Genomic DNA, 12,338 nt, shown 5'->3' with positions numbered 1-12,338 from the left:
TAACACGGATCAGTCGTCCTGTCCCCTTGGCAGAAAAACAGCCCCATAGCATGATGTTTCCACCCCCATGCTTCACAGTAGGTATGGTGTTCTTGGGATGCAACTCAGTATTCTTCTTCCTCCAAACACGACGAGTTGAGTTTATACCAAAAAGTTCTACTTTGGTTTCATCTGACCACATGACATTCTCCCAATCCTCTGCTGTATCATCCATGTGCTCTCTGGCAAACTTCAGACGGGCCTGGACATGCACTGGCTTCAGCAGCGGAACACTGTAAATGTAACAATGTAAATCTCACACACACACACACACACACACACACACACACACACACACACACACACACACACACACACACACAAGTGTCTATATATACACATTACACATACATACACAAAGCTATGTAAACCAACTATAAATAACGAATCTAACCTTATATACATAAAATACAGAAATGAATGAGGTGGAATGAATACTACAAAATGTACATAAGGTGCAGTTGCAGTCTGGCAGTGGGAGCAGTGTGACAGGTCAACTGTTAAGAAGGGAGATGGCGAGGGGAAAGAAACTGTTCCTGTGTCGGGTGGTCCTGGTCTGCAGGCTTCTGTACCGTCTGCCAGAGGGCAGCAGATCAAAAAGTCTGTGTGCAGGGTGTGAGGGGTCTGCGATGATTTTCCCTGCCCGTTTCCTGGTTCTTGAGAGGTACAGATCCTGGATGGAGGGCAGGGGGGGGCGCTGATGATCCTTTCTGCTGCCCGTACAGTCCGCTGCAGTCTGCTCCTGTCCTGTTTAGTGGCTGCTCCATACCAGACTGTGATGGAGGAGCACAGGACAGACTCAATGACCGCAGTGTAGAACTGGATCAGCAGCTCCTGTGGAAGACTGTACTTCCCCAGTTGTCTCAGGAAGTACATCCTCTGCTGGGTCTTTTTGAGGATGGAGTTGATGTTGGTCTCCCACTTCAGGTCCTGGGAGATGGTTGTACCCAGGAACTTGAAGATCTTCACAGTCGACACAGGGCTGTCTGATATGGTGAGGGGGAGCAGAGTTGAGGGATGTCTCCTGAAGTCCACTGTCATCTCTACAGTCTTAAGAGTGTTCAGCTCCAGATTGTGCTGACTGCACCAGAGTACCAGCCGCTCAACTTCCTGCCGGTATGCAGACTCATCACCATCTTGAATGAGGCCAATGACAGTGGTGTCATCTGCAAACTTTAGGAGTTTGACAGCAGAGTTATTGGAGGTGCAGTCGTTAGTGTAGAGGGAGAACAGTAGTGGTGAGAGGACACATCCTTGAGGGCACCAATACTGAGGGACCGGGTTTCAGAGGTGATCTCCCCCAGCCTCACTTGTTGCTTTCTATCTGTCAGGTAGCTGGTGACACGCTGAGCTGGGAGAGTTTGGAGGAAAGAAGTTCAGGCACAATGGTGTTAAAAGCCGAACTAAAGTCCACAAACAGGACCCTGGCATAAGTTCCCGGGCAGTCAAGGTGTTGCAGGATGTAATGCAGCCCCGTGTTCACTGCATCATCCACTGACCTGTTTGCCCGGTAGGCAAACTGCAGAGGGTCCAGCTGGTGGCCTGTAATGTCTTTCAGATGGGCTAACACCAGTCGTTCGAAGGATTTCATGACCACAGACGTCAAGGCGACAGGTCTGTAGTCATCCAGTCCTGTGATGGTGGGTTTCTTGGGAACAGGGATGATGGTGGAGCGTTTGAAGCAGGAGGGAACTTCACACAGCTCCAGGGATCTGTTGAAGATGCGAGTAAAGATGGGAGCCAGCTGTTCAGCACAGGTTTTGAGGCAGGAGGGTGAGACACCGTCTGGTCCGGGGGCTTTCCTGGGCTTCTGTTTCTGGAATAGTCGGCTCACATCCTCAGTGTGTATTCTGAGTTTCAGGGAGGAGGAAAGGGGGGTGAGAGGTGTGGTGGAGGTCGTTGAGTCTGGGTTGGAGAGGGTGGAGGTGGTCGTTGAGTCTGGATTGGGGAGGGTGGGGGTGGTCGTTGAGTCTTGATTGGGGAGGGGCAGGGTGAAGGGGGGAGAGGTGGAAGGTGTGTTGGGGGTCAATGTCTGAAGCAATGTCCCTGGGGAGGGGAGGGTGGGGCGTGGGAGTCTGTCCGTCTCAAACCTGCAATAGAAAGTGTTTAACTCGTTGGCCAGGTCTTTGTTTGCTTCAATAGTGGGTGGGGGGCGTCTGTAGCTGGTGATTTCCTGCAGGCCCCTCCACACTGACGCAGGGTCGTTGGCTGAGAGCCGTTCTTCCAGCTTCTGGGAGTAGATCCTTTTAGCTGCTTTGATCTCCTTGGTCAGTGTGTTCCTGGCTTGCTTGTACAGGACCCTGTCACCACTTCTGTAAGCGTCCTCCTTGGCCTTGCGAAGATGTTGGAGTTTAGGAGTGAACCATGGTTTATTGTTGTTGTATGTGCAAAAGGTCTTTGTTGGCACACACACGTCTTCACAGAAACTGATGTATGATGTCACAGTGTCCGTGAGCTCATCTAGGTTCTCAGATGCAGCTTCAAAAACAGTCCAATCAATGGAGTCAAAACAGTCCTGCAGTTCCTGCTTTGCTGCGTTAGTCCACTTCTTCACAGTTTTGACTACAGGCCTGGCACGTTTGAGTTTTTGCCTATAAACTGGAATAAGATGGACCATGCAGTGATCAGAATGTCCCAAAGCTGCCCGGGGCACAGAGCGATAGGCATCTTTTAGAGTGGTGTAGGAGTGATCCAGTATGATGTTGTCCCTGGTGGGGCAGTCTATATGCTGTCTGTATTTAGGGAGTTCGTAGTTTAGGTTTGCTCTGTTAAAATCCCCAAGAATAATTGTAAAGGAATCCGGGAATTTCCTCTCCAGGGTAGTAATCTGGTCAGCCAGCTCGCACAGTGCGTTGTTCGCGTTGGCCTGTGGAGGGATGTAAACTCCGACCAGCATGAAGGAAGAAAACTCCCGCGGTGAATAAAAAGGTTTACAGTTGATGAGAAAACTTTCCAAGTGTGGGCTGCAGTGTTTCTGTAACACTGTGACATCAGTACACCAACCTTCATTAATGTAGAAGCAGACTCCACCACCCTTTGTTTTCCCTGAGAGCTCTGTTTCGCGGTCCACCCGGTGAAGTTGGAAGCCCGGCAGATTTAAGACAGCGTCTGGGACTCGCTCACTGAGCCAGGTTTCAGTGAAGCAGAGGGCAGCAGAGCGTGCAAAGTCCTTGTTAGTCCGGTTTAAGAGCAGTAATTCGTCGACTTTGTTTGGAAGAGAGCGGAGATTCGCGAGGTGAATGGAGGGGAGTGCCGTGCGGAATCCTCGCCGACATTCAAAAACAAAACAACAACAAATCAGCGACCAATATAGCCACCTTTCTTTGCAAGGACACTCAAAAGCCTGCCATCCATGGATTCTGTCAGTGTTTTGATCTGTTCACCATCAACATTGCGTGCAGCAGCAACCACAGCCTCCCAGACACTGTTCAGAGAGGTGTACTGTTTTCCCTCCTTGTAAATCTCACATTTGATGATGGACCACAGGTTCTCAATGGGGTTCAGATCAGGTGAACAAGGAGGCCATGTCATTAGTTTTTCTTCTTTTATACCCTTTCTTGCCAGCCACGCTGTGGAGTACTTGGACGCGTGTGATGGAGCATTGTCCTGCATGAAAATCATGTTTTTCTTGAAGGATGCAGACTTCTTCCTGTACCACTGCTTGAAGAAGGTGTCTTCGAGAAACTGGCAGTAGGACTGGGAGTTGAGCTTGACTCCATCCTCAACCCGAAAAGGCCCCACAAGCTCATCTTTAATGATACCAGCCCAAACCAGTACTCCACCTCCACCTTGCTGGCGTCTGAGTCAGACTGGAGCTATCTGCCCTTTACCAATCCAGCCACGGGCCCATCCATCTGGCCCATCAAGACTCACTCTCATTTCATCAGGCCATAAAACCTTAGAAAAACCAGTCTTGATATATTTCTTGGCCCAGTCTTGACGTTTCAGCTTGTGTGTCTTGTTCAGTGGTGGTCGTCTTTCAGCCTTTCTTGCACTGAACATAAGTTCCCTGCAATTTCTGAAGAATATTACAGTAAATCTGGCTGAAACTTGGCCCAGACGTACAGCAGGTGTCCCAGAGGGGGGATGTGTTGAAAGTTGTACATCAACTACTCAGGATGATTTTTAATGAATTTTTGAAAATTGACATAATTGTAGTGTATTGGCCGACTGCATTGAATACAAGTACCCTTTAATTTCTGAGGAATTCTACAGTAAATCTGGATGAAACTTGGCACACAGGTACAGTAGGTGTCCCAGAGGGGGGACGTGTTGAAAGTTGTACATCAACTACTCAGGATGATTTTTCATGAATTTTTGAAAATTGACATAATTAAATTGTATTGGCTGACTGCATTGGATAAAAGTACCCTTTAATTTCTGAGGAATTCTACAGTAAATCTGGCTGAAACCTGGCACACAGGTACAGTAGGTGTCCCAGAGGGGGGATGTGTTGAAAGTTGTACATCAACTACTCAGGATGATTTTTAATGAATTTTTGAAAATTGACACAATTGTAGTGTATTGGCCGACTGCAATGAATACAAGTACCCTTTAATTTCTGAGGAATTCTACAGTAAATCTGGATGAAACTTGGCACACAGGTACAGTAGGTGTCCCAGAGGGGGGATGTGTTGAAAGTTGTACATCAACTACTCAGGATGATTTTTAATGAATTTCTGAAAATTGACATAATTCTATTGTATTGACTGTATTGCATTGAATACAAGTACCCTTTAATTTCTGAGGAATTCTACAGTAAATCTGGCTGAAACCTGGCACACAGGTACAGTAGGTGTCCCAGAGGGGGGATGTGTTGAAAGTTGGACATCAACTACTCAGGATGATTTTTAATGAATTTTTGAAAATTGACACAATTGTAGTGTATTGGCTGTATTAGATTGAATAAATGTTTCCATTAATTTCTGAGGAATTCTACAGTAAATTTGGATGAAACTTGGCACACAGGTACAGTAGGTGTCCCAGAGGGGAGATGTGTTGAAAGTTGGACATCAACTACCCAGGATGATTTTTAATGAATTTTTGAAAATTGACATAATTCTACTGTATTGGCCGACTGCATTGGATACAAGTACCCTTTAATTTCTGAGGAATTCTACAGTAAATCTGGATGAAAATTGGCACACAGGTACAGTAGGTGTCCCAGAGGGGAGATGTGTTGAAAGTTGGACATCAACTACCCAGGATGATTTTTAATGAATTTTTGAAAATTGACATAATTCTACTGTATTGGCCGACTGCATTGGATACAAGTACCCTTTAATTTCTGAGGAATTCTACAGTAAATCTGGATGAAAATTGGCACACAGGTACAGTAGGTGTCCCAGAGGGGGGATGTGTTGAAAGTTGGACATCAACTACTCAGGATGATTTTTAATGAATTTTTGAAAATTGACACAATTGTAGTGTATTGGCTGTATTAGATTGAATAAATGTTTCCATTAATTTCTGAGGAATTCTACAGTAAATTTGGATGACACTTGGCACACAGGTACAGTAGGTGTCCCAGAGGGGAGATGTGTTGAAAGTTGTACATCAACTACCCAGGATGATTTTTAATGAATTTTTGAAAATTGACATAATTCTACTGTATTGGCCGACTGCATTGGATACAAGTACCCTTTAATTTCTGAGGAATTCTACAGTAAATCTGGCTGAAACCTGGCACACAGGTACAGTAGGTGTCCCAGAGGGGGGATGTGTTGAAAGTTGGACATCAACTACTCAGGATGATTTTTAATGAATTTCTGAAAATTGACATAATTCTATTGTATTGACTGTATTGAATTGAATATAAGTTTCCTTTAATTTCTGAGGAATTCTACAGTAAATTTGGATGAAACTTGGCACACAGGTACAGTAGGTGTCCCAGAGGGGAGATGTGTTGAAAGTTGGACATCAACTACCCAGGATGATTTTTAATGAATTTTTGAAAATTGACATAATTCTACTGTATTGGCCGACTGCATTGGATACAAGTACCCTTTAATTTCTGAGGAATTCTACAGTAAATCTGGATGAAAATTGGCACACAGGTACAGTAGGTGTCCCAGAGGGGGGATGTGTTGAAAGTTGGACATCAACTACTCAGGATGATTTTTAATGAATTTTTGAAAATTGACACAATTGTAGTGTATTGGCTGTATTAGATTGAATAAATGTTTCCATTAATTTCTGAGGAATTCTACAGTAAATTTGGATGAAACTTGGCACACAGGTACAGTAGGTGTCCCAGAGGGGAGATGTGTTGAAAGTTGGACATCAACTACCCAGGATGATTTTTAATGAATTTTTGAAAATTGACATAATTCTACTGTATTGGCCGACTGCATTGGATACAAGTACCCTTTAATTTCTGAGGAATTCTACAGTAAATCTGGCTGAAACCTGGCACACAGGTACAGTAGGTGTCCCAGAGGGGGGATGTGTTGAAAGTTGGACATCAACTACTCAGGATGATTTTTAATGAATTTCTGAAAATTGACATAATTCTATTGTATTGACTGTATTGAATTGAATATAAGTTTCCTTTAATTTCTGAGGAATTCTAAAGTAAATTTGGATGAAACTTGGCACACAGGTACAGTAGGTGTCCCAGAGGGGGGATGTGTTGAAAGTTGGACATCAACTACCCAGGATGATTTTTAATGAATTTTTGAAAATTGACATAATTCTACTGTATTGGCCGACTGCATTGGATACAAGTACCCTTTAATTTCTGAGGAATTCTACAGTAAATCTGGATGAAAATTGGCACACAGGTACAGTAGGTGTCCCAGAGGGGGGATGTGTTGAAAGTTGTACATCAACTACTCAGGATGATTTTTAATGAATTTTTGAAAATTGACATAATTCTATTGTATTGACTGTATTGAATTGAATAAAGTACCCTTTAATTTCTGAGGAATTCTACAGTAAATCTGGATGAAACTTGGCACACAGGTACAGTAGGTGTCCCAGAGGGGGGATGTGTTGAAAGTTGGACATCAACTACTCAGGATGATTTTTAATGAATTTTTGAAAATTGACACAATTGTAGTGTATTGGCTGTATTAGATTGAATAAATGTTTCCATTAATTTCTGAGGAATTCTACAGTAAATTTGGATGAAACTTGGCACACAGGTACAGTAGGTGTCCCAGAGGGGAGATGTGTTGAAAGTTGGACATCAACTACCCAGGATGATTTTTAATGAATTTTTGAAAATTGACATAATTCTACTGTATTGGCCGACTGCATTGGATACAAGTACCCTTTAATTTCTGAGGAATTCTACAGTAAATCTGGCTGAAACCTGGCACACAGGTACAGTAGGTGTCCCAGAGGGGGGATGTGTTGAAAGTTGTACATCAACTACTCAGGATGATTTTTAATGAATTTCTGACATTTCCATAATTGTATTGACTGTATCGGGCCGTTACATTGTAATTTGTGCGCGCGCATGCGCGCGCGACTGTTCGCGCACGTGCACGTGTGCGCGGGTATAGGCTTTCAATCGGCACATAAAGCGAAAAGGCGCTACCGTAAAGACTGGTGTAAAAGCGCAAGGAAATTTATGCGGCGGATAGGAGGCGGCTGGCTTGACCGCGGCTCACAAATGACGGCTCACTTTACCGCGGTTTGGTTTTGAAAGTGACAACGAAGGAAAGAAGCTGAGAGTGGATGACGAAGCCATCCTGAGCCTGTTCGTATCCGACACTGGAGGAGAGGACTTTGGTGGTTTTAGTGCGCAGGAAGAAGAGAAAGATGGTGGTGAATGACTGACTTTTCTTCTTGTTAAAGCCGTGTCACTGCACCTGAGCCTAAAAGGTAGTCTGAATCTATTCTTCTGGTGTGCTGCAGGTTATTGTTATGTACTACATTTGTTACTCGTTTATGAAGCACAGTACATGTGTCCTACTTGTAATTACCGCTACTTGTACATATACCTAAAAAGTTATGCAAATATGTACCCATAACTTGTTTTTCAAAATATTAATAAAAGGGGTGTGTCTCCAAACAGCCATCTCTTTCCTGACAATTCGCTTTGTGTATATTCTCTTACATATGATAAGTCATCATTGAAACACCTGCGGCTTTTGGTCAGGTGCGGCTAATGTATGTACAAAACAGGATTTTCCCCTGATTTTAGCTTGTGCAGCTAATATTCAGGTGTGCTTTGTAGTCCGGGAAATACGGTATATATATTTTGATTATTTCAGTAATCTAGTATTTTATCTCAGTCAATGAGGGCATTGAATTTCTAGTTCTGCTATGGTTAATTTAGCATGACAGAGCCTGTCATTTGAGCTGAAGCTTGTGTGCTCCAGTGAGTCTCCAGTTGTGACTTGCACATCATTCTGTCTTCAAAATGGACTTTCAGGTTCTTCTGCTGCTCCCTTGTTTCTGCCTCTCTAAGAGCAGGCTACGGTAGAGCTATCTTAGATATTACCTTTTATTATTTATTCATTTTGCAAGGACAATATTGAAATGAAAATATAAACATGATTCAATACTGCAGGAGGCAATGAGGTGGACACAGGGAGGGAAGAATACTTGCTCAATAAAAGATTCATGCGGGCTATGGAGGTATTAATGCCAGTGTTACCGTTTGCAGTGGGTGGAACAGTTCAGTGTTCTGAGTTTTTGCTCTCATTTCGACTTCAAGTAGGACAATCAGAACTGCAAATAACACTAAAGCCTCTGTGTGTCTTTACCCAGCAATGCACTGACACAGAGCTCTGCAGCATCACAAATGAACAAACTCCTTCTGTCAGGGTTAGTAGAATTTCTGAACCTTGCAATAAGCTGCTAATGTGTCATTCAAAGTAATTTGGAAAAACTCTTCATGAAAAGTGGTGAGATTCTTTTGTAAATCTGTATCTCACCTGTTATTCATTGAGGTTTTCAGGTTTATATAACAGACTTGCTTGCGCCTCTCTAGAAAATTCCCGGGCTCCCCCTGAGCTGTCAGATTTGTCCAGAGTAAGCTGCCTCCAACTCCAATACTTCACACAGTCCCCATCACTTTCAGATATACAGTAAGCCAGTATATCAGAGCATACTTATTTCCTCATGCTGCTTCTTTTTTTTTATCTGAATTGCCTGGATTTACAGTCTACAATGTCTATGCAGGTATGGGTCTAAGAAACTGTTTACGTTAAGAGATGTCATGTTAATCTCACCATCACTTCACCATCACTCGCACCTGTTTGGAGTGCAGTCCAAATTTGAACTGCTCTCGGTGGATTGTGCTAATATTGATATGAATTAAATATATGTGTGTACATACATTTGGTCACTTATTATGAAATTGCTTGTAGAACTTCCTACTCTGATCAGCTTTTTATTGTTGTTGTTTGTTTGTTTATTTATTTATTTATTCTGCAGTGTAGTCTAATACTATTCCATCTCAGATATATTTTGACGTGGTTAGGTTCATATAAAATAATTGTTCTGAATAATTGTTATGATATTCATTGATTGTTTAGGTTATACTTCATATATCAGATCTGTTTGTTATTTCCTTGGAGATGCTAGAAGTTCTCTAAAGTTTTCTTGCTTTAATGTTTTGTCTGTTTTCAGTGACATTTTACAGTCAGTGAAATGATGAGTTGACTGTTCTTTAGAACTACATATATTTGCTGATTAGCTGAATAAGCAACATTATTGTTGCATCATATAGCTCGTGCATTTGAATGAAAGCCTCTGGCCAGTACATTCATTAATTTCCCATCTTCCATGCATTTAAAATACACCCATAAACTTTTAGTTCTAATATCTGAATCTGCAATTTTAACACATGTTATACCTTCATTCTGTAAAGATTGTCATGAAGTGTCATGAAATGCCAAACCCCATCTTGGTCAGGAAAACAGCACAGTTGTTGACAGTGTCACCCTTTTTTTGTTACACCAACCATATAATCACTAAATGATTGTTTTCTTAGTCACTGAAGTCAATAAAAAGAGGTGAGTGTATTATGGGATTATAGGACTAAAGCTTTGCTTGCTTTAAGTATTTACTCAATAAAACATCCAGATATTCAGTTTCTCTTAATCCTTCATTTAAACAGGTTCATCCAGTTGTGAATAATGACTGTGTCATGTGTGTGGATTTGTATATTAATGAATTCCTCTTAGACTTAAGGGTCTGTCGCATATTTGTGAAAGATGAATGGATTCTAAGATTAACAAAAGAGACCATTTTACTAAAACTAACAAAAGTAAAGCTTGTTTTTTTTATCATTATCATTCTCCCTGTGCTTGTTTCATCCTTAATGGTGATTCTGTAGACTATACTTTCATGAGTAGATGTGGCCTGTCATCTAACGTTCTTTAAGTTGCCAGGAAGAGCAATATGCAGTTGTTATGTCCAAGTGGCTCCTGAGTTATGTTGGCTTTGCTTCAGTTTGTCAAGATTGTGAACATGTCTTTGATGAAATAGCTCTAAATTCAGCAGGATACCCTATATTGCAAAGATTAAAGCCAAATGTAGAGATTAGTTTTATGTCCAATCTTTGCTGCTCACCTGTGTAAACATTTCATGTTGGAATTTGTTTGAAGTGTACTACCAGCTGTACAAACAGCTACATGATATGATTTCAAAAATTATAAAATCTGGGTTTAAACTGCATCGAGAGTTTACCATGTGATGTCTGATCAAGATCGCCAAAGGCAAAGGTACAAAAGTTCCTAATTAAATGCAAGGTAAATATCTCTTTACGTTTACTTCATAAAATACCACCTCTGCTCCTTGGAGCCAATGCAGTCATTTTTACCACTCAAAATTGAACAAGAAGATGATTATAGATAATTACCTGATTAATAATTGAAGGATACGGAGGACATGATAACTATAGCCAAACATCTCTTCAGTTTATGTGCCATTCAAAAGTAGCTCATTTGAATTACACCCAGATGCAAAACTCTCAGTCTCAGAGTGTTTTATTATTATTATTATTATGTACAACACAGCAGGAATAACGGGGTCTCTTCTTCTTTTCTTTTTTAACCATCCTGTTGTCTGGGTGATATTCATTTGTATACAGTGTGAGTAGCACCTGTACTAACTGACTAGTGGTTAGAGAGGGTGTAGACATGGTAAATGGCCTGTATTTATATAGCGCTTTACTAGTCCCTAAGGACCCCAAAGCGCTTTACATATCCAGTCATCCACCCATTCACACACTGGTGATGGCAAGCTACATTGTAGCCACAGCCACCCTGGGGCGCACTGACAGAAGCGAGGCTGCCGGACACTGGCGCCACCGGGCCCTCTGACCACCACCAGTAGGCAACGGGTGAAGTGTCTTGCCCAAGGACACAACAACCGAGACTGTCCGAGCCGGGGCTCGAACCGGCAACCTTCCGATTACAAGGCGAACTCCCAACTCTTGAGCCACGATCACCCGACATCTACTTACTGGATCTGTCTGAAATTTGTCTGAAATATACGCACAGTGTCTGCAGTGTAGGGTCCATGAAAACTGGATGTTGGTTGGCTTTGAGTTCACTTGGATTCTTCTCTGTGTGAAAACAAATCAAACATCAGAAAAAAGCCACAAGTTTACAAAATCACTTTTTTGTTTTTAATATTACATGATGCTATGACCCTTCGGCTCTCCATTCACTATTGGGATTCTTCTTGGCAACCGTGTAATTCTGGACACACATACATATACAGTACACTGATATGCACACACTCATCCCCCCTCCCTTTCCAAACACCTTCGATGCTTGTTCCCTCCCGGGGAACACGGCGGGTCTGAGCCCGCGCTGGAATGGTAGTGCTGGGCAGGATGGCTGCTGTGTTTGCTTCGGATTACTCCTCACCCAACCCTGTGGCTTGTCATGTGTTCCATAATGTTGTGCTGTGGACATTTATGTGCTTTTTTTGTGCAGAAGAGTTTTTTTGTTTCCTGTCCTCATGCTGTCCTCCCAGGAGCCCAGCATGAGTAGAGGTCTCTTTTTTTCCTCTTGTACTTTCCCATTGTAGTGTATATTTCAGTGTTTTTTATGTAACGCTACCGATCTCCGACCTGTATCCTCATGTAAATGGTAAAATGGCCTGTATTTATATAGCGCTTTACTAGTCCCTAAGGACTCCAAAGCGCTTTACATATCCAGTCATCCACCCATTCACACACACATTCACACACATGTGATGTCTGTGTTGTGTGTGTAAGGGCAACCTGCACGTGGCGAATAAAGCCTTGATTGATTGATTGATTGATTTGAGATTGTCATTGTTTATATCTCACATGTAAAATACGATTCAAATGTTCAGACTGAGAAAAC

At 42.4% G+C, this 12,338-nt stretch overlaps 1 protein-coding gene across 1 annotated transcript; it reads right to left on the bottom strand.

Annotated features, from left to right (window-relative positions):
* Window positions 1-1,366: 1,366 nt before the first annotated feature.
* On the bottom strand, window positions 1,367-2,935 carry LOC146693544 (uncharacterized). The gene has a single exon (XM_085478657.1). It carries the CDS (start codon window positions 2,933-2,935, stop codon window positions 1,367-1,369), a length of 1,569 nt encoding a protein of 522 aa, XP_085334783.1.
* Between the last annotated feature and the right edge of the window lie 9,403 nt (window positions 2,936-12,338).

Source organism: Copadichromis virginalis, linkage group LG14, assembly GCF_057382275.1.
Source record: "Copadichromis virginalis isolate Kocher_CV1m ecotype Utaka linkage group LG14, C_Virginalis_male_GT1.1, whole genome shotgun sequence".
NCBI classification, from domain to species: Eukaryota; Metazoa; Chordata; class Actinopteri; order Cichliformes; family Cichlidae; genus Copadichromis; species Copadichromis virginalis.
This window is presented reverse-complemented; position numbering and strand designations above follow the sequence as displayed.

Excerpts from the sequence above, each read along its gene's own strand:
- LOC146693544 (XM_085478657.1), bottom strand. The coding sequence starts at position 2,935 with ATGCTGGTCGGAGTTTACATCCCTCCACAGGCCAACGCGAACAACGCA.